Source organism: Triticum urartu, chromosome 6A, assembly GCF_056163025.1.
Source record: "Triticum urartu cultivar PI428250 chromosome 6A, HENAU_Tu73, whole genome shotgun sequence".
NCBI classification, from domain to species: domain Eukaryota; kingdom Viridiplantae; phylum Streptophyta; class Magnoliopsida; order Poales; family Poaceae; genus Triticum; species Triticum urartu.
In genome coordinates this window covers 601,552,006-601,575,464 of record NC_141878.1, presented here as the reverse complement: position 1 = coordinate 601,575,464, position 23,459 = coordinate 601,552,006, and the positions used below count along the sequence as shown (strand labels likewise).

General features: G+C 44.5%; 2 protein-coding genes across 2 annotated transcripts; one reads left to right on the top strand and one right to left on the bottom strand.

Moving 5' to 3' along the window:
• Positions 1 to 702, bottom strand: LOC147967137 (uncharacterized). The gene has a single exon (XM_087528185.1). The coding sequence runs from the start codon at positions 700 to 702 to the stop codon at positions 1 to 3; it is 702 nt and encodes a 233-aa protein (XP_087384311.1).
• Positions 703 to 11,717: 11,015 nt separating this feature from the next.
• Positions 11,718 to 16,912, top strand: LOC125515621 (C2 domain-containing protein At1g53590). Its single transcript, XM_048681132.2, has 8 exons — positions 11,718 to 12,634; positions 13,117 to 13,358; positions 14,197 to 14,215; positions 14,744 to 15,006; positions 15,519 to 15,628; positions 15,726 to 15,824; positions 15,995 to 16,427; positions 16,531 to 16,912. Exons 1-8 carry the CDS (start codon positions 11,862 to 11,864, stop codon positions 16,617 to 16,619), a joined length of 2,028 nt encoding a protein of 675 aa, XP_048537089.2. The 5' UTR covers positions 11,718 to 11,861; the 3' UTR covers positions 16,620 to 16,912.
• The last annotated feature ends 6,547 nt before the right edge of the window (positions 16,913 to 23,459 follow it).

Here is a 23,459-nt window from a genome sequence, read left to right as displayed (position 1 = left end):
CTACAGAATTGAGTAATTCAAGAGGAACCCAATGAAGAGAAGCACAGCTGACATAGCAAAGCAAATGACTGCCGAGAACTCAAGGATCCTTATGGAAATGATCGCACTAACGCTCGGCCAGTCAAGGGACACATCAGCAGAGATATCCGGCCGCCACTGCAGGATCATCCACACGCACAAGCAGGATAGAAGCCCTGACAAGGTACAGGAGTACAGGATTCTTCTGCACCAGTAACTAGCAAGTACCATCTCGTTCTCAAATGCAAACATGAACGCTAACAGAGCCACTGCTGCAGTGAGAAAGGTGACTGTTGATCTGCGTGATGTTACCTTGTCGATGAGCACCATACATCTGGCGTGATCAAAATCACCAGTGAGCCACACAAGTGATGCAATAAACTCCGGCATGCAAACCAGTGGCATGACCTCCACCATCATCCATTCTGTAGCCATCATGCGCACTGCTATCATAAAAACCACAATGAAGATCCTGTGAATCAGCTGCTGCCCCTGCGCCACACATTGATTGGCTCTGATGGGCAGCGCAGCGATCATCACGGCCAGCGCACCAAGCGCGGAGCTCAGGAAGAGGAGGAAGTGAGAGAAAAGGAAATTGTCACTTTGTTGTCCGCTGGTCGCTTGTGCACAGGCGAGCTGGATTAGCTGCAAACAATACGACAGTAGTACCGTGGGTAGCAGCATCCGCTGCCACTCCCCTCGTTATTAGCAGTTCCATTAATATTGTTGTTGTTTCTATGCTGAAGTCTTCCCTTGACCCAGAAATTGCCCCACAAAACACCGAAAACGAGTATGATAGCCGAGATCGCAGCTATTTGGATGTAGTATGTACTGATCATAAGCAACAGCGCATAAGCTGCCAGTACTGCAAAACTAGTGCCGACAGGGTGCAGGTGCAGCAGCTGTAAACCAAACAAATTTAGAGGTATGAGATTATGGGCGATGGCAATACTACTGGGGCTTCTAGCTGGATTGGTACTCCCTCCGTCCCATAATATAAGAACGTTTTTGACACTAGTATAGTGTTAAAAACGTTCTTATATTTTGGGACAGAGGGAGTACTTTATTAACTGTGGAATTGCTTGGCCAAATAACACATGTGCCAAACACTAACATTAGGATTTTCCTGGTTCTCGTGCAAGATACTGCATGTTTCAATAGCATGCATGCATGACTGGTGCTAGATCCAACTAGTATGGCCTAGTTAAATTATGGGCGATGGCTGAGACTAGTAGCCGGGATCGCAGCTATTTGGATGTAATTTATACTGATCATAAGCAACAGTACATAAGATACCATTACTGCAAAAGCGGTGCCGACGTAGATCTGAAGATCCGGTTTGTGGGGCAGCGGCTGCAGATTAACCAAGCAAATTCAAATTTGAATCTAATGAATGAATTAAATTATGGGCGATGATGGCTGAGACTTTTGTAGCTGGATTAGTACCAAAACTGAAGGACAAAATTTACGGAGGTGTCGTAAGTTACCGGAACGGTGGCATCAGAGGCGACAACAAGCTGATCTTGGCTTCCATGGCGGCTGGAAAATTGGGCAATCTCCTGCGCCGCCATGGAAACCGTTGGCGAAGCTTCCCGACTCGTCGCTTAATTTCCGACGAGGTATAGGATGCGCGTTTTTTCTCGAGATCGATTAAAGAGCTATGTACTACACATGAAGCTGGCCACGTACGTACGGCGATTTGATGGATCTGGAGTTTTTTTTTGGTCAAATTCAGAAACTTTATTAGCTTAAGATCATAGTGTTACAATCCGCCCGCATGCAGGAAACCAAAAAATCAGGGCTTGCATCAAGCCAACTCTCCGTGCCATCCAGTGTGCTGGCTAGGCGAGCACACTGATGAGCTGGCACATTAGCCTCCCTACTGACATGCGTAACATATAAAGAAGCAAAGGAAGCACCAATTTCCTCCAATTCACTCAAGATAGACGCTGCAACTGATCTGGTGTTGCCGCGTGATTTCTATAGATCAACTAGCTCCAAGCAGTCAATCTCCATGATCACATGTGAGAAGCCACGAAGTTGCGCAAAGATCATCCCGTCTCGAAGAGCAAGCAACTCCGCTATGAAGGGGTCTGTTATGCCAAACAAAGGCTTGCACCAGGCACAAGGAACGCGATGTGTGATCTCGCCACACCTCCCGCTCCCCCCCTCCCCCCCCCCCCCCTCATTTCCTCAACATTAAGTGCGCCGTTGGTGTTTATAGTGACCCAACCCGCCTCAGGTGGCCTCCAGCACTGACCCGCCCTCGTTTTCCTTCCCAACGGAGGAAGTTCCAGGATCGCCAAAGTCTCATGAACCCACTTCAACGCTTGTACAGGGGTGTAACCATCGCGATCATGAGTCCAGTTGTTCCGTGACGTCCATATGCTATGCATGATAGTAATTATCTTGCATCTGTCTTCATCAATGAACATAGGATCAAGCAGAATATCCCGTGCCCACGTGTCGTGGTGCAATCGTGGGAGAGAGAGCTGAAATCTGTCCCTCGCAGCCACCCAGAAAGCCTTTGCATGGTTGCAATGGATTAGTGCATGCAACATGTCTTCATCCTGAGCTTTGCAAACATCACACAGACCCAACTGCTTGATATGGCGATAGCGTAAGGTAGTTGAGTCAGGTAATATCCCTCGAAGAACTCTCCACCAGAATACTCGGACTTTGGGAACGACTCGTAGTCGCCAAAGGGCAATCCACAACTGTTTGTTAGCAGATGAAGTTTCTGTAATCGCCCCTTCCTCTAGAGAGCCACGCTCGTTGCGAGTCATAAGAGAACGATACGCCGATTTTACAGTGTAGATGCCCGTCTTCTCCAAAGCCCAGGCCAAAGTATCATCGCCACCCGCCGGATTAAGTGGTATGTTTAGGATGGCTACCGTATCCGGGTGCAAGAAATTTTGACGAACAATTTGTTCATTCCAGTTACCTGTGTATTCATCAATGAGATCTGAGACTCTAGTAAGCGGCGCAGTGCCAATGCGCCCCGTAGGTTTCAGCGTGGTTGTATTCGGAATCCAACTGTCTGTCCATGTTGAGATAGTTGAGCCATCGCCAACTCGGCGAATGAGACCAACCTGTAGTGCATCTCGTCCTGCCACAATTGCCTTCCAGGTTGCCGAAGCTCTGGCCGGAACTGTTGCATTGAGGAAATCAGTGTGAGGGTAATATTTTCCTTTCAGAACCCTAGCACACAGAGAATCCGGTCTAGTAAGAAGACGCCAGCCGTGTTTCCCAAGGATTGCGAGGTTGAAGAACTGCATGTTGCAGAAACCCATGCCACCCTTAACTTTAGGCACCTCGAGTTTGTCCCAAGATAGCCAGTGTAACGAGCGCTTGTCGATCGAACTGCCCCACCAGTACTTTGCCATGCAGGAAGTGATCAATTTGCAAACTTTCTTCGTCAAGAGGAAACAGCTCATGCTGAAGGTGGGGATCGACTGGACCACCGTCTTGAGAAGAACCTCCCTAGCCGCACAGGCCATGTTTTGCTCTGACCAGCCCCACATTTTATCGCGGCATCTATCCACCATGTGTTCGAAAGTCCCACTGGTGATTTTTCCAATCGCTGTCGGGAGGCCCAAGTAACGTTCAGAGAAAGCTTCCACAAGAGATTGTTCCAGACTCTGTCGTAGGGGTTGTCCCGTATTGGCACTGAAGTAGATCGAACTTTTCTCCCGGTTCACTGCCTGTTTAGAACATTCAGCGTAAATCCGGAGAATCTCATTGAGCCTCTCTGTGCTTTGAGATTTTGCACTGAGGAAGATCAAGCTGTCGTCAGCAAATAATAGATGATTAACCCAAGGAGCATGGATACTCACCCTAATGCCTCTGTCCACGTACGCACCGCCAAAATTATTCAGGAGGGAGGTAAGGCCTTGAGCACATATTAAGAACAGATATGGTGACATGGGGCATCCTTGACGAAGCCCCCTCGAAGGAGTAAAATAAGGGAGAAGATCTCCATTTACCTTGATCGTGAACCGGACCGAAGTCACACACTTCATGATCAAACGAACAAAGTTATCACCGAAGCCCAGCCTGAGGAGCATTGCCTCGAGATAATGCCATTCCACTCTATCGTATGCTTTGAGCATGTCGAGCTTCGCCGCGCAACATGCGTTTTTGCCCTTCTTTCGCCTCTTGATAGCATGAATACTTTCGTACGCCACCAGTATGTTATCTGTGATCAACCGACCCGGGACAAAGGCGCTTTGTTCCTCTCCAATCACCTCGTCCAATATCCCTCGAACTTTATTTGCAATAGCTTTGACTGCAATCTTATAGAGAACAGGGCAAAGAGCAATCGGCCTGAACTGACAAATTTTTTGCGGATGTCGTACCTTGGGGATCAATGTAATGGAAGTGTCGTTCAGTCCCAAAGGTAGCTCTCATCCGTTCAGGAACTGCAGCACGGCCACTGTGATGTCCTCACCTAGGACCTCCCAATGCCGTTGGTAAAACCCCGCTGTGAACCCATCAACCCCCGGGGCCTTAGATGGCGCCATGTCAAACAGAGCCTTTTTTACTTCAGCCGCCACATAAGGTTTGTTGATATGATCGTTCATTTGCATGGTAACGCTGGGTTGCACACAATTCAATAACTCATCCATGGGGTGGAAGCCTTGAGTCTGATACAAGGCGTGATAAAAGTTGCTGATTTCCTCCTTCACCTCCTCCGGATCTTGCAAAATTTGGCCTTGTGAGTTTTCCAAAGAAGTGATACGATTAATCCTCTTACGGTGGGCGGCTTGAGCTTGGAAATAGCCGGTATTGCGGTCTCCCACCCGTAACCAAAGCACTCGCGACCTTTGCTTAAACCAGATCTCCTCTTGTCGCATGGCTTCTCGCAGTGGCGATGCTACAACGAGCTCCTCCTCTGTAGGCCCTCGGTCCATCGAGACGCTCCTTAAACGGTCTAGGCATTTTTGAAGGCTGCGGACTTTCTTTTGGAGATTTCCAAATTCTCGCTCACCCCAGGCTCCCAGATCTTTTTGCACTGTCCCCAGTGCTTCAACAACACCTTGTAACCCTCTCTGACCAGCACCAACTTGCCACAAATTGCGTACGAGCTGATCGTACTGGCTGTGAGATTGCCACACGTCTTCATATCTGAAGCTATGTTTTGCTCGAGGCCAACTATTGGTCAAACTTGTTCTGAGCTCGGCTACTATAAAACAATGGTCAGACTCCACACTGCTCACATGCTTGACGGAGGTGGACTGAAATAAATTCAGAAACCCCGCATTGGCAAGCGCACGATCCAACCGGGCTTTCACATTCGCGAGCCCCGGCTGTCTGTTATCCCATGTATAGGGTATACCTCTCCATCCCAAATCTTGGAAGGAACAGTCGTCAACCGCGTCCCGAAACGCCCTCATCTGGTATTCCGGCCGCGCATTAACACTGAAGTGCTCGTCCCCTTGCATTGTTTCATTAAAATCTCCCATGCAGATCCATGCATCATGCGGGACAGCAAAAAGCGTGCGAAGAAAACGCCAACTCTGATGCCAATTCTCCACTCGTGGCGCTCCATAGAAACCGGTGAAACGCCAAGTTTTATTATCCTGTTTGACAGATACATCAATATGTGATGGACTGAAATTCTTCATAGTAACATCAACATCTCTAGACCAAAACAGTCCGATGCCTCCACTAAGCCCGTCGCTATCGACGGCGAAACAACCAGAGAAGCCTAAAGTGAATTTCAGGTCTTCCACTCTTTTGCCCTTAATCTTTGTTTCCATTACGAACAGAAGGGCGGGTCCTTCTTGCTTCACAATCTTGCGAAGCTCTCGAACTGTCTGAGGGTTCCCAAGCCCTCGACAGTTCCAACTGATAGTGCTCATTGCGACGGGCAGCGCTGACTAGCAGTCGTTGCCGATGTTTCCGACGACGGTGGTGTCGGTTTCTTCTTTTTTGATTCTCTCTCTACAAAAACAGTTCCCAAATCCTCCGTCTCTCCCTCTGGAGCCACTCCCCGAAGACCATCCTCATTTTCAAGCCCTTCCCCTTTCTCCTTGATAGCCAGGGGAGCTGTCACCACCTTCCGATAGACTTGGTTCTGCGGCACTCCTTTCCTTTTGTTCATAGTAGGATTTTTGACAGGAGAGGTAACCTCAACCCCCTCTTTCTGCTTGGAACTTGACGAGCGTGACTCTCGCGTGCTGCGTTGCGTCTCTGGTTTCTCCTTCGTCGAGTTCTCACCAGAAAAACCTTTCTTCCGGTCCTCAGGCGCCCTAAGGCTTGCCTTGAAAGGGAGATCGCCATTCGCATCCCTTGTCCCTGGGGTGGGACAGAAGAGATCGGCATGGCCTAGTCGTCCACAAGAGAAACAGAAGTGGGGTATCTGTTCATACTCGATATCATAGCAGTCCACTTGATCTCTCTTGGTAGATTCAATGACAATCCATCTGCGGAGGGGTTTAAGCACATCAATGGTGACTCTTGCTCTTAGGAAACCCCCCACTGGATCAATCTGGGCGATGGTGGCGTGTTTGTCGATCTGGCGCGCTATCGCCAAGCCCCTTGTGTTATTCCTCAGGTTGTAAGGTAGATTAACTACCCTCACCCAGACTGCAACCGATCGAACTTGAGCTCGGACGGCTGCATGTGCTCTTCAAAGTACTCCAGGATCACCGCGTTTTTCTGATATGCTAAGGTGCGCCTTCCCAGACGCGGTCCCGATCTCGTTTGGAGTCGAACTCAGCAGCGAACATGTTCTCTCCTAGGGGCCGGAATTCTAGCCCCCTAGGGTTTCCCCATGCAGGGCGGAGAGCGTTGCAGATCGTTTGGATATGGAGGAGATTACGATGCAACACCTTCCCTGCAAGTAGCCACTTTGCCGGAGCATCATCGTTGGCGTCGTCGATCACCAGAGGTGTCGCCTCCTCCTCGGTGATGTCCAGCTTCCCGAGTGCCTCTTCCATCTGCGTCCGCGCGGAACGAGGGGAAAGGGCACCGCTCCGTTTCCATCCTTTGCCGGTGGTTGATGTCGCCATCGTCCACAAGCTTTTCGTTGCGGCCGCCGATGGATTCAGCGGCCGCCGTCGAAGATCCACCCAAACCCTAGTCGCCGCCAGGGGTATTAGGGTTTGATGGATCTGGAGTTTCCACGGGGTACATAGCTATTTATATTAGTATAGGAAAAGAAAACTACCCTGATACTATGAAACGTATTCGGTATTTGCCTTCCTAATAAAAGCAGGCACGAGCGATCGATCGAAGGCATTGTCTTTCCTTTTTTTTACCGACCGTATACTACTGTACTCGCTAGCCTAGGCGCTGAACGATTGCACGAACGGTTTTTTGTGTGTGTGTGTGTGTGGAAAAACGTACATCTCCATCCATCGAGAGACACGCACGTTGTATCGATCTCTGCTACTGTATTAGACTAAACATTATCTTCTCTAACCGCATTTCATCAAAGTATACATAATAAACCGAAGCAATTAGAGCCTCACGATCAGACTCACTTATTTGGATCTAACCATCAAGATAACGACTAACCATTACCAAAAGTACGTTTACCAATTTGAGGGGCGGACAAAAACTCTGCCATCAGTGAGCGGACTAAAAGGTTCATTCGGCAACCATGTAATCCCGCAAAAATGGAAACTGCTATACCTCCCCTCACATGCACACCTCTCACGGACAATCTCACGAACGTCCTCCCTGCCGCGTCAGTTCTCCCACGCCGCTAGCGCCCCTGCTCTTCTGGCTGCCGCCTCGTGTTCCTCCCTGTCGGACCACCGCCGTAGCAGCTCTCTCAGATCCAACACCAAGCTAGCGACGAAGGGCTTGGAGCTGGTCGTGAGTGCTCGAGGTCGGCTCCTTCTCCACAGCCATGCCCCGCCTCCGCATGCTCCTGCTCTTGTGACGACGCGGTCATTCTTCCACTAGACCACTACAACCCCACCACCTATGCGTTGGAAAATGCCCTAGAGGCAATAATTAGTATATTATTTATTTTCATGTTTATAATTAAATGTTTATACTCTATGCTATAACTGACATGGTTCTTGAATATGTGATTCAGAGGAAAACTCATATGCACATGTAGAGTTATAAACTGTAAAAATTGATTCCTGGTCTTGTCTCTAGAACTAGCTCAAGTGCTGCATGATGCTTATTAACAAAGCAAAAAACGTCAGATTCCTCAGTAGGGTGCCTTGCATGGCCGGAAGTACCAGGACAGAGCCTGCACGCACAAGTTAGTCCGATTCAGGCCTACAAAAAGTAATACCCTGCATCCTAGCTACTTCCTGTTGTTATTCATGGTGGGGCGCATGCTAGGGGTTACAATGATATGGATGAGATGGCTACCAGGAGTAGTTCTACGGGAGAGTAGATGGGATTGAGAGCCCCCATTAATTAGCCTCCTCTTATATACACGGTGGAGGCTTGGGTTTTATAAAGGGCGATGTGATAAAGGGCTGCCGTAAACAGTCGGGAAGTAGTCATTCTAAGGCTCCATAGGACTAACACACTAGAACGACAACCATCGCCGATGAAGAGAAGTGTAGATCGGAAGGATCCAACCTGAAGACACTCTGACGTAGATGAACGAAGATTTGATTCGAGATCCACCAAAGACAACCACCAACCGAATCATGTGGGGTCGGTCGGAGACACACCTCCACCCGCCGTCCAACAAATGCAAGACACATCACCAGAATGGGCCTAGGCGGGAGAGAACCTTATTCCATCTTCAGGGAGCCGCCGTCGAATCGTATTTCTGAGAAGGACACAAACGCTAGCAAAACTCAAAGAAACATATAACAATTGAGCCCTCTCGTTGGTAAGGGCCGAGATCCACCATGCCCCATGGCCACACAAGACGAGGTAGTCGGTGGTGTCGCTGACGAAAGGCAGAAGCCCTAGTCGCCTGCAGCTAGCTGGTAGTAAGCCTCTTCAATTACAACATGGTCTCGTTACGCTAACGTCACACATATTTTTGTCTTTTGTTTATATATTTTTAAGAAGATACATATATTATGAAAAAAAATAGTAAATGCAGTGTAAAATGTTCATCCCATTTTTAGAAAATGTTTCTCCAAATAACAAATGTACAAACATTTAAAAAAAGTTCAGATATGTACATGACAATTAAATTAAATGTTATACAATGAAACAAAAAAATTGTAATTCAAAATATTGTTTCGTACCATTCAAACAAAGTATGGTATATTTAGGAAAAAAAGTTCAGGTGTAATATTCGCATAGTTCATAAAAATGTTTCGTATCATACAGAAGAAAGTGTCAACATGTATTTGAAAATATGTTTAACTCCTATTCGAAAAAATGTTCCAGACAAGCATTTAAGAGATTGTGAAATCATGTATTTAAAAATGTGAAACATATATAAAAAAATGTTTAGATGTATACGAATTCAATGTGTATGAAAAAAGTAGACATGAAAACATATATTTTTCAAGAACATTAGGCGATGATGGCGGCGCGCCTTCGACTCGCTTCAGTCCTAGTAGTTGTACCTAGGTGGACTACAGATCTAGATGTAATTTTTATTATTTCTATTCTTCGTTATACTATCATGATTGAAAATGAATAGATTGGAAGTTTTTTTTACAAAAAAATCATGTTTTTGATAAGATTAAATGAGTACGACCAAAATGCACTTATGAAAATATAGACATTTCAGGAAATAATAAATAAGAAAAAAGAAACAAACAAAGAAAAAGATCCAAATAAATCCGAAAAAACAATGACAGTAAAAAAAACTGGAAAATGAAAAGAAGGAAACCGAGGAAAACAATAGACCCGGCGAAACCACATAGACCGGACACGGCGACCGAGAGAAAAACACGCTAATTGAGCCGGACCATACGTGTAGAGGCTAGAGGCGAGCCCTTCTTCCATGTCGCATTAAGCGACATATAGCTCAAGTAAAAGTTGCGTCCTCTGGCGAGCACTCTACTAGGCCGACCGATTTCTGTAACACCGTTTTTCTGCTCCCACCTATTTCATGGTTTGCTTCGTGTTTTCTTCATTTTTCATCTTTCCTTTTTTCCTTCGTTTTTTCGGTATACATTTTTTATTTTTCTCGTTTTTCTTTGTTTCATTCACGTTTTCTCTACCATTTTCTTTATCGATTTTTTTTCCTTTTGTGTTGTTTCATTACAATTCTAATTTTTACAGATACACCGTGCATTTTTTGTATACAATAGGAACATTTTTATACACTTTTAACATTTTTAAATAGATGACTAACAATTTTTATATTATATGTATTGATGTCTACTTTTTTTCCATACAATCTGGGAATTTTTTTATACATATTTAGCATGTTTTAATAATATTTTTTTACACTGCATTAACATTTTTAAAACTCACTGATTTTGAAATTTTTAAAGTTTTTTATTTTCTTGGAATATATGCATTGTGGAATATTTTCAACAATATGCACAAAAAAAATGAACAAATAAAAAAAACAGAGAAGATAACAAACTGACCTAGACCAGCCCATAGTGACGGGAAGGCCAAAAATTGCTTCAGGTGAGACCTCCTTCCGGATCGTTATAAGTGACATATAGCCGCGCTCCCTGGGAGAAACCCATCAAACAGAAGGCCAGAAGGCTGGAAGAGGGGCACAACCCTTGTGTGGGGCCAACTATTAGGCTTCTCCAGGTGGCCTGTCCAACAATCTAAGATTGGCGGCATGCCCGACATCGCCTGCACACACACATGCAGTTGCATCACGAGGAGAAGATGGCGTGTACCAAGGTGCATCAGCAATGGTCTACAACACCATCGCCCACCCGAGAACCCTTGAAGCATTGGCACACAGAGAAGCCCTCTAGCACCCGATCTTTCCCTGTGGAACAAAATGATAGGTTCAGATTGTCTTAAGGTCGTTCAAAGCATGCAGGGGCCGTGCAAGAGCTTGCATAGTCATATCAGCTTTGATATTCAAGCTAAAGTACACAATAATGGATTGGTGTTCCATTATAAACGAAGAACATCAAATTCGGAAGCTTATAGTCTATCTTGCCTTTTAGTTTCTCTTCTAGTGGACGTCATGTATGGCTCATTCGACCTCCGGATGGTTTTTGTATGCCTGTAAACATTGTTAATCAGTACGAGGGCCATGAAAAATGAATTATGATGGCGAAACAAGCCAATGACCTTAGAGTTGCTAAGCAGCTCAGCTCCTGCTTACCCAGTAGTAGATACCAACTTTTAACAAACCATCTCTTTTTATATGCATACATACATCTCTTTTTATGAAACATCAATATGCATCAAAGTACATTATGTCTTTACAAGAAGTTGTAGTTTTATCCTTAAAAGAATAGGTTCTCCTATTGATTTTCCCGAAATACTCCAAATTTTCAAACAAATTCATAGGCCTTGTATTTCGATGAGTTCTGCATCTCAATCCTAACTAGCCTAATCTGTTGTCCCAGTAAATCCCTCTACTTTCGCAGATTCTTTTTATCTGCCATGTTATCTGTTTATAGTTGTGTGTGATACGATGAAAATTCTTTTAGGAAACGAAAATTCTCCTTAACATTTTGCTCAAATGCAGTAGGTAGTGTCAGAAATGCAAATTTTGCATCTACCAAAGAACTTGCAATCTTGTTCCAAGAAGAGACGATGATAGTAATAATTTTATTTTACCAGTAAAAAAAGGAAAGTTTTGCTGCTTCAGTGGTCAGCATAGCGGACAGGCAGAGGGAGTGGGGAAGCGCAAGCCTGACCGCTTCTCTCCGCAGCAGCATCCACCACTAGCTCTGAACCTCTCCGTCCCCTCCCATATCTTCTCCGGCGAGCCCCACGCCTCGCTCGCCGGATGTCGGTGGACCCCGATGCTGACCCCCTCCGCCGGCACCCCGCCGCCTCCTCCTCCCTTCTCCCTCTCTAGCCCCGCGCCAACCCCCACCTCCTCCTTTCTCCCCACCCACCGCCACCGCCGTCGCCGACGATGTCTCCCCGTCCCCAAAGCCGCCGCCTTTCCGCCCCGGCGCGCGGCAGCACCGCTCTCCGCCAACAACCTCCCCGCCCCCGAGCAGACCCCACCACCCACCTCCACCCCAACCCCCGCCTCCCTCGCGCGCCCCTCCCCGGCCTTCGCGGCGGGGGGCTACCGCGCCGGAGGCGAGGACCCGCTGGTGTCCAAGCTGCGGACCCAGCTGGGCGTCATCCACCCGCTGCCGGCCCCGCCGCCGCTCCCCTCCCTCCCGCGGTCCGTGCTGGGCCTCTTCGCGCTCTTCTTCTTCGTGGGCGCGGCCTTCGACAAGCTGCTCACCCTCCGCCGGCGCCGCCGCGCCGAGCGGGAGGTCCGGGTGAACGGGTCCTGGCCGCAGGTGCCCACCTCCGGCTTCTCGCTCTTCCTGGAGGAGAAGGACCTGCAGCGCAAGGAGTCCGTGGAGTGGGTCAACATGGTGCTGGGCAAGCTCTGGAAGGTCTACCGCCCCGGCATCGAGGGCTGGATCGTCGGCCTGCTCCAGCCCGTCATCGACAACCTCCAGAAGCCGGATTATGTCAACCGCGTTGAGATCCGGCAGTTCCACCTCGGCGAGGAGCCGCTCTCCGTCAGGAACGTCGAGCGCCGGACCTCACGCCGGGCCAACGACCTGCAGTGAGTATCCTCTTGCTAGTGTCTCCGAGAGTGCTTAAGCATAATTCAATCTGTAGTACTTGATTTGGATGGAAAATTTACTGTCACTAGAGCAATGGTAGGTAGGTTCATGCAGACATTGGTGTTAGAAACTATCCATTCAGTTTCAGACTTTCAGTGTAATTGACAGCACCAATTGGAGCAGAATAGGGAAATCTGTTGATTTATGATAATGATCATAGTTTTAGTTTTTTATTTAGGGAAACAGGGTGTATATTAGTCTGATATAATAATTAGTCTATGTGCAATATATCAGTTAAGATCAATAAGCAACTGTGTGATAGCTTTACAGATGTGGAAGCAGACTGCCTCATGTACTTGATTCATATTACTATGATGTGGGTCTTTCTGTTAGTCATTGCTGCGAGAATTGTGTTTGTCTTAGTGTTACCCTTTGGTAGAGAAAATAAGTTAGAATTAGTTAACCTCATTGTGTATTTCAGGTACCAAATCGGCATCCGTTATGCTGGTGATGCACGCATGGCATTGGCCCTCTCCTTGAAGTTCAGTGCCGTGCCAATCGTCGTGCCGGTCTGGGTTCGAGATTTTGATATCGATGGGGAGTTGTGGGTTAAGTTGAGGCTTATTCCGACAGAACCATGGGTGGGAGCTGTGTCTTGGGCATTTGTGTCGCTTCCGAAGATAAAGTTTGAGCTGTCACTGTTCCGTCTCTTCAATCTTATGGGTATGCAAATGCTTATTCAAACTTATTGTTCCCATTTGCAACTTATACCTAATTTCGTGCTACCTCTTAACAAATTTGACTTATTGAATGCAACATAGGCAGTAGGTATTAGAATTCGACAATTTTGGATTATTCAGTTACTTCTTAAGATTGGGGTGCGGGACATGTACATGTTAGACCAAGTGAACTGAAGATACTTCCTACACATACCTCTCTTCTCTGTTTTTTTTTAATGGAAGCTCTATTACCGCCTCTCTTCTAGGCATATGTATTCCCGCTGGCATTGAGATGGTTGAAAGAAAATGAGAGGATACTGTAGATTTTCTAGGTCTTAATTTTGTGAGTTTCTGCATCCAAAACAATGACAATATGTTACACTTTCTACTGCCAGAGACAGTTATATTGTGTTTTACTCTGTTCACAAATGCCCCCTCGGTCCCAAAATAAGTGTCTCAACTTTGTACTAAAGTACTAAGGTTGAGACACTTATTTTGGGACGGGGGGAGTATAAGATGTTTTGGATAGACTACATAAAGACTGAAATGAATGAACAGACACACTTTGGATAGACTACATAAAGACTGAAATGAATGAACAGACACACTTTGGATAGACTACATAAAGACTGAAATGAATGAACAGACACACTAAAATGCGTCTATAATAGTGGACGGAGAGATATTTGCTATTCATAAGCTCTTACTTGTACTCTGTTGGGTGATTGCTAGCCCATACCCTTTTCTGTATCCCTTTGATGAAATGACCAGCTATAGATTTGATTTTTATCTAACAATGTGCTAAAAAATCTTTGCATGTACATGGTGCTCGCCTCCTCCAGCAATTCCTGTTCTGTCAATGTAAGACCTATCATCCAAAATGTCTCTTCAGAATCATGATTACATAGTGTCGATTCTTTTTTGTTAGAAAATGGTATACTGGTGCAGCACTCAGGTCCCCAACTACATATTCACTCTGACCCCCTCACCCCTCCCCTCTGCTGCTTCCTTGTTAGTCTAGTTCTAGGAGGTTAAATACCCATCCTTGTGCACTTATTAGAGCATATAAAACACTTAATGTAAATTGGTTTGAGCTATCAATGTTACTTTTTATCCAAGCTTGCACTTAGCTAGTTACTATGATTTATTGTCTTTATGAATATTGGATAACAGATTTGTGAATCTGTTATCAGTCGGTGTTCAAATTTCCAGAAGATAGATGGTGTTCGAATTCAGTGGTGAATATACTTGATTGAAGTAGCATTACATTGCCTGATCATGTTTCTGGACAGTTCTGCAGTTATGCCAGATTTAACGCTTTCAGGCTCAGATATCATTTTTGTTGTACTGTTTGATACAAAGGTCTTACACCATGACTTCTGCTACTAGATTTCTCACGAAACTTCTAACGGAAGACCTGCCACGTCTCTTTGTCCGGCCAAAAAAGATTGTCCTTGATTTTGAGAAGGGGAGAGCTATGGGACCTGTTGCAGGAGATGTTGCAAGCGACATAATTCAAAATGTTGCAAGCGGTATAATGCAAGGGGTTGCAAGTGACTTAGTTCAAGATGTTCAAGATGGAAATAAGGACTTTGTCGGAGAGCTATCAGTGACACTAGTTGATGCTAGGAAGCTTAGCTTTGTCTTGTTCGGTAAGGACTCTCTGCTTCCACTTGTGTCTGATTTAGCATTTTTTTTATTAGGTTAGAGCTGACGTCCAATTCATTTCTGTATACCCAATGGTGTACCTTGTTGTGTCAGGCAAGAAAGTGCTCTAACAAATTTCCGCATTTAGAGTATGATAGGCCTTGGCAAACACTTGAGCCGGGTTTGAAAAAGACTCCCCACCTCCCACCCCCTCAAAGGCTGAAACAGTTAGCTCTGGCCCAGTTTATAGTGCTCCTAGGTTTTTCTGGTTTGGATTTTGTGCTCTGGTCCATATTAAAGCAGTGGTATACCGATGAAAGGTTCTTCACAGTCGAGTTTGTATTTCTATTGAGTCTATCTGTTTTCAAAAGCCGGCATCAATTAAATTAAATTAATTAAATTAAATGCATTGATTCAATCACACATAGGCTAAAAGAGGCATTAAAAACAGTTCATTTTTGTCACAAGACTCTGTTTCGTGTTGACAAAGCTTTGAGACACTTCATTTCACTTGCAGGGAAGACAGATCCATATGTTGCCATGATTCTTGGTGATCAAGTCATAAAGAGCAAGAAGAACAGCCAAACAACTGTGACTGGCCTGCCAGAAGAACCAATCTGGAATCAAGTAAAGCTCTGACGAACTTCTGTTTCACACTCTCTTGCTCTAACTGAAATATTTTCCATATCTATTGCCATGCTTATAAACACTCCACATGAAACAGGATTTTCATATGCTGGTCGTAAACCCTCGCAAACAAAAGTTGTGTATTCAAGTGAAGGACACGGTTGGTTTCACCGACATCACTATTGGCACTGGAGAGGTATGATTTGACCATCTACAGTTTTGTTTCTCCACTCTCACTATTTTGTTGCACACTCTGTCTGTTTATTTGCTTTCTGGTTCGACACACAGAGATTGGGATGATTTCAGCTAGATGGTTTTATAACTGAAAGTGAGATGAATTTCACTGTTCAAAAATATTCTTTTCAGGTTGATCTAAGCTCACTCAAAGACACAGTACCCACCGACAAGATTGTCACGTTATACGGAGGGTGGGGCTTCTTCGGAAAGCGGTCATCCGGCGAGGTCCTCCTCCGCCTCACATACAAAGCCTACGTCGAGGACGAAGAAGACGAGACGGTCAAAACCGAGTACGCCACGGGCTACATCTCAGACGAGGACACGCTAGACTTTGTCCAGCTCGACGGCACCAGGCGGGGCGATTTCAACGGCAACGAGAGGGAGACCTTCATGGACCTGCTGGCCGCGCTGCTCGTGAGCGAGGAGTTCCAGGGCATCGTGTCGTCAGCTGAGACCAAGAGCTCGAGAGGCGCCGAGAAGGCTGAGGTATCGCAAGCCAGTGATGTCGCCGTGCCCGCCGGTATCGCCGTAGCCACGGGCCCAGTGTCTAGTAACCCTGAAGGTAAACAATTTTTTTTAATGTTTTTCGGACCCATGAGGCTTTGTTATTTACTGTGTCATGAGCTGATTTGGAAGGATTTTCTTGTCTGCCTTTGGTGTCTCAGATAGGGCCCTGGTATGGCTTGCTGCCATAACCAGCGTGATGTTGCTCGTCTCCTCCAACATTGGTGGCTCCGGTTACTTTAACCCATAGAATGGTTATCTTCTGATCACACTTGATCCACCGAAGATGCGCCTACCCTTTTGCGATTTTCGCACTCGTTCGACGGAGGAGAAATTTTTGCATCGCTTTGACAATTGTATATTCCTTGTTATAGTAGAGTAATCAGAAAATGGCATGAACATTTTGGAGCTTACTGTTTTTTGGTTTTTTGTTTATGTATATCTTTTTTTTTTGTATGGAAGAAAGAGACCATCTGTAATTCGTGATTGGTAACTGGGGCATGCTTGGTTATTATTTGTTAAATAGAATTAATTAGTTGTTAATTCGTTGGATTAATGTAACAGATGTCAATGGGGATGTAGCTCAAATGGTAGAGCACTTATGTTGCATCTTAATAGGCAGGGGGGTCGATACCTCCCATCTCCAATAATATATACTTTTTACATCTTGCTTTTATTAAGGATATTATTTTTATACCTTAAAAAAAAGAGTAAAAACAGTACGTATTGAGACGCAGCTTGGGCTTCTGCCTTCTTTACCTGGGCTGAAGGTGGAGGCTGGTCCACTTCCGAAAATAAAGTGTAATTCGACCTAAGGTGGAATTTGATTTGTTTATTTTTAGGTTGCTCACCACAACATTGGTTGACGTCTACAAGTTTCTCAAAAACCCCTAAAAAAGGTTTCTCAAAAAAAGAACCCTGCAACAACCAATAATACAGATATACAAAAACACAATGTAAATGCATATGAGACTATGAAAGATGATCGCAACAAGTCCTATGTAAAAATGTTTTCGGCTTAAAATGCATAAGAAAAACAACTTATGCAAGAAAATAAAGAATGCCTGTGCAAAAAATGCAAAAATACCAGGCGCGGACCCATGTCGGGGCCATGCACCTATTTAATATCTAGAAATTTCAGAACGCATATGCAGTTCTACTGATCCGTCAAAAATGTTTTTGAATCCGTCCCTACCAAAAAATTGCCTTCTTTACCTGGGCTGAAGGTGGAGGCTGGTCCACTTTCAAAAATAAAGTGTAATTCGACCTAAGGTGGAATTTGATTTGTTTATTTTTAGGTTGCTCACCACAACATTGGTTGACGTCTACAAGTTTCTCAAAAACCCCTAAAAAAGGTTTCTCAAAAAAAGAACCCCGCAACAACCAATAATACAGATATACAAAAACACAATGTAAATGCATATGAGACTATGAAAGATGATCGCAACAAGTCCTATGTAAAAATGTTTTCGGTTTAAAATGCATAAGAAAAATAACTTATGCAAGAAAATAAAGAATGCCTGTGCAAAAAATGCAAGAATACCAGGCGCGGACCCATGTCGGGGCCATGCACCTATTTAATATCTAGAAATTTCAGAACGCATATGCAGTTCTACTGATCCTTCAAAAATGTTTTTGAATCCGTCCCTACCAAAAAATTGCCTTCTTTACCTGGGCTGAAGGTGGAGGCTGGTCCACTTTCGAAAATAAAGTGTAATTCGACCTAAGGTGGAATTTGATTTGTTTATTTTTAGGTTGCTCACCACAACATTGGTTGACATCTACAAGTTTCTCAAAAACCCCTAAAAAAGGTTTCTCAAAAAAAGAACCCCGCAACAACCAATAATATAGATATACAAAAACACAATGTAAATGCATATGAGACTATGAAAGATGATCGCAACAAGTCCTATGTAAAAATGTTTTCGGTTTAAAATGCATAAGAAAAACAATTTATGCAAGAAAATAAAGAATGCCTGTGCAAAAAATGCTAAAATACCAGGCGCGGACCCATGTCGGGGCCATGCACCTATTTAATATCTAGAAATTTCAGAACGCATATGCAGTTCTACTGATCCGTCAAAAATGTTTTTGAATCCGTCCCTACCAAAAAATTGCCTTCTTTACCTGGGCTGAAGGTGGAGGCTGGTCCACTTTCGAAAATAAAGTGTAATTCGACCTAAGGTGGAATTTGATTTGTTTATTTTTAGGTTGCTCACCACAACATTGGTTGACGTCTACAAGTTTCTCAAAAACCCCTAAAAAAGGTTTCTCAAAAAAAGAACACCGCAACAACCAATAATACAGATATACAAAAACACAATGTAAATGCATATGAGACTATGAAAGATGATCGCAACAAGTCCTATGTAAAAATGTTTTCGGTTTAAAATGCATAAGAAAAATAACTTATGCAAGAAAATAAAGAATGCCTGTGCAAAAAATGCAAGAATACCAGGCGCGGACCCATGTCGGGGCCATGCACCTATTTAATATCTAGAAATTTCAGAACGCATATGCAGTTCTACTGATCCGTCAAAAATGTTTTTGAATCCGTCAATACCAAAAAATTGCCTTCTTTACCTGGGCTGAAGGTGGAGGCTGGTCCACTTTCGAAAATAAAGTGTAATTCGACCTAAGGTGGAATTTGATTTGTTTATTTTTAGGTTGCTCACCACAACATTGGTTGACGTCTACAAGTTTCTCAAAAACCCCTAAAAAAGGTTTCTCAAAAAAAGAACCCCGCACCAACCAATAATACAGATATACAAAAACACAATGTAAATGCATATGAGACTATGAAAGATGATCGCAACAAGTCCTATGTAAAAATGTTTTCGGTTTACAATGCATAAGAAAAATAACTTATGCAAGAAAATAAAGAATGCCTGTGCAAAAAATGCAGGAATACCAGGCGCGGACCCATGTCGGGGCCATGCACCTATTTAATATCTAGAAATTTCAGAACGCATATGCAGTTCTACTGATCCGTCAAAAATGTTTTTGAATCCGTCCCTACCACAAAATTGCCTTCTTTACCTGGGCTGAAGGTGGAGGCTGGTCCACTTTCGAAAATAAAGTGTAATTCGACCTAAGGTGGAATTTGATTTGTTTATTTTTAGGTTGCTCACCACAACATTGGTTGACGTCTACAAGTTTCTCAAAAACCCCTAAAAAAGGTTTCTCAAAAAAAGAACCCCGCAACAACCAATAATACAGATATACAAAAACACAATGTAAATGCATATGAGACTATGAAAGATGATCGCAACAAGTCCTATGTAAAAATGTTTTCAGTTTAAAATGCATAAGAAAAATAACTTATGCAAGAAAATAAAGAATGCCTGTGCAAAAAATGCAGGAATACCAGGCGCGGACCCATGTCGGGGCCATGCACCTATTTAATATCTAGAAATTTCAGAACGCATATGCAGTTCTACTGATCCGTCAAAAATGTTTTTGAATCCGTCCCTACCAAAAAATTGCCTTCTTTACCTGGGCTGAAGGTGGAGGCTGGTCCACTTCCGAAAATAAAGTGTAATTCGACCTAAGGTGGAATTTGATTTGTTTATTTTTAGGTTGCTCACCACAACATTGGTTGACATCTACAAGTTTCTCAAAAACCCCTAAAAAAGGTTTCTCAAAAAAAGAACCCCGCAACAACCAATAATACAGATATACAAAAACACAATGTAAATGCATATGAGACTATGAAAGATGATCGCAACAAGTCCTATGTAAAAATGTTTTCGGCTTAAAATGCATAAGAAAAACAACTTATGCAAGAAAATAAAGAATGCCTGTGCAAAAAATGCAAAAATACCAGGCGCGGACCCATGTCGGGGCCATGCACCTATTTAATATCTAGAAATTTCAGAACGCATATGCAGTTCTACTGATCCGTCAAAAATGTTTTTGAATCCGTCCCTACCAAAAAATTGCCTTCTTTACCTGGGCTGAAGGTGGAGGCTGGTCCACTTTCGAAAATAAAGTGTAATTCGACCTAAGGTGGAATTTGATTTGTTTATTTTTAGGTTGCTCACCACAACATTGGTTGACGTCTACAAGTTTCTCAAAAACCCCTAAAAAAGGTTTCTCAAAAAAAGAACCCCGCAACAACCAATAATACAGATATACAAAAACACAATGTAAATGCATATGAGACTATGAAAGATGATCGCAACAAGTCCTATGTAAAAATGTTTTCGGTTTAAAATGCATAAGAAAAATAACTTATGCAAGAAAATAAAGAATGCCTGTGCAAAAAATGCAAGAATACCAGGCGCGGACCCATGTCGGGGCCATGCACCTATTTAATATCTAGAAATTTCAGAACGCATATGCAGTTCTACTGATCCGTCAAAAATGTTTTTGAATCCGTCCCTACCAAAAAATTGCCTTCTTTACCTGGGCTGAAGGTGGAGGCTGGTCCACTTTCGAAAATAAAGTGTAATTCGACCTAAGGTGGAATTTGATTTGTTTATTTTTAGGTTGCTCACCACAACATTGGTTGACGTCTACAAGTTTCTCAAAAACCCCTAAAAAAGGTTTCTCAAAAAAAGAACCCCGCAACAACCAATAATACAGATATACAAAAACACAATGTAAATGCATATGAGACTATGAAAGATGATCGCAACAAGTCCTATGTAAAAATGTTTTCGGTTTAAAATGCATAAGAAAAATAACTTATGCAAGAAAATAAAGAATGCCTGTGCAAAAAATGCAAGAATACCAGGCGCGGACCCATGTCGGGGCCATGCACCTATTTAATATCTAGAAATTTCAGAACGCATATGCAGTTCTACTGATCCGTCAAAAATGTTTTTGAATCCGTCCCTACCACAAAATTGCCTTCTTTACCTGGGCTGAAGGTGGAGGCTGGTCCACTTTCGAAAATAAAGTGTAATTCGACCTAAGGTGGAATTTGATTTGTTTATTTTTAGGTTGCTCACCACAACATTGGTTGACGTCTACAAGTTTCTCAAAAACCCCTAAAAAAGGTTTCTCAAAAAAAGAACCCCGCAACAACCAATAATACAGATATACAAAAACACAATGTAAATGCATATGAGACTATGAAAGATGATCGCAACAAGCCCTATGTAAAAATGTTTTCGGTTTAAAATGCATAAGAAAAATAACTTATGCAAGAAAATAAAGAATGCCTGTGCAAAAAATGCAAGAATACCAGGCGCGGACCCATGTCGGGGCCATGCACCTATTTAATATCTAGAAATTTCAGAACGCATATGCAGTTCTACTGATCCGTCAAAAATGTTTTTGAATCCGTCCCTACCAAAAAATTGCGACATCAATATTACTCTTTTTTTCCAATATATACACTCTTAAATGGAAGTCCTGGTCAGTTGCCACTACGTACCTCCCTTGCCCGCCATTGGATTCAATTCAGATTAAACTAAGTCACACCGGTGTCCTGAGGGTCAATCCTTCAGGCTGAATTGCCAATTCTCCCGTGGTCCATCTTACTAGCCAAGAGGACCATGGGCAGTGGCTGTAACACCCTCTTACCCGGCGAGACAAGCTTCACTCTTTGAAACAAGCTTTCGTCTAGAATTATATATCTAAAGCACGAGCTCGAGGCGGTGCAAAGTGGCGAGAAAATCCTCATACAAGTAGGTCGAAAGAAAATAGAATGGCATCCAAGTGAGTGGCACAAATGCGGCATGAAAACATGAGACACCACAACTAACAAGAGCCACTCGAGACTACTGAACAAGACCAGAACCGCGCCGCCTTGAGAAATCACTGGACACCGTAGTGCTAAACACACAGAGCCATCTCCGGAGGGGGTCAACTCGCCGTTGAGACTGCCCCTAGCTCCAAGACGTGGAGCACCGCTCCTGCCATGAGATAGCAATGACCGTTTATAATATAGGAGATCATCGGGACACCCCATATGCCAGAGTCAAGGAAGCTACATATGCCAGGGATAAGGCAAACCTAAAGCCGCTGGACAACTGCAACCAAAAGGATCCGAGGCTGTACGACGACGTCCTCAGGAGGGATGATGACGCCAAACGCTACCGTTGAGGGTTGACTAAGTTTTTCACCCCAGAGCCCAAGACCATGAGGGGACCCACAACAACGCCTTAAGTGGGAAGCGACACCCACATGTCTCGTCGTCGCCGGCGCTGGCACCGAAGGTTGGATCTTTTGCTTAGACCCTCTTACAAGTGCCACCCGTGAAACCAAGGTTGTTGACCCAAACCGTGAGGGAAGGGACGCCGTCAGCACAAGACGTCCAAATCCAGATCATGGAGCCGCCATAGGCGAAGCCATGATGACACCAAGATCACCCGCTCCCCCTCCCCCTGCTACCCGCATAGCAAAGAGGAGCCACCACCGACACTGCAATGCTGCTTGCCGTCGAGCCAACCGTGCAGCCTCGTCATCCACAGCCGCTGCCTCGGTTTATAGCAAAGAGAAACCGCCGCTTTCGGGACACCATGCCGCCGGAAAGCGGGCACCTTCAAGCCTTCAACCATACACCGCGAGGGAAGAACCGTTGTACCGTAGCACCACAATGGTTAGGCCGGTCAATCCATATGCCAACTCACGCGCAAAGGACAAATGGCTATGGGTGGCAGATCCCATCTGGATCCAGCCCCCACCATGGTGCCAGGCGGGATGAGTTCAACGAGAATGAGATGGAGACCTTAATGGACCTCCTGGTCACGCTGCTCATGAGCAAGGAGTTCTAGGGCATAATGTCATCCACCGAGACAAGGAGCGACACTGAGAATGCCGAGGAGCCGAAAGCCAACAATAACGTCGATGCGGGGCCCATTTTTTTTCTTTTCGAAAAGGGGATCTCCCCGGCCTCTGCATCAGAACGATGCATACGGACATCTTATTAACCAAATAACAAAAAGTGCCAACAAGGTTCCACAGTCTCCAGCCAGACAAAAGCAAAGGATAAATGCAGCTCACACAAAGGCTGGCTAAAAATAGATAGGGAAACTAATTGCCTATCCTATTACATGACCGCCATCCAAACCGGTTGAAGATATCCCGAGCTACCATCTCCCAACGGATAGATCCAGTAACCAAATGCTCCCTGGCCTCC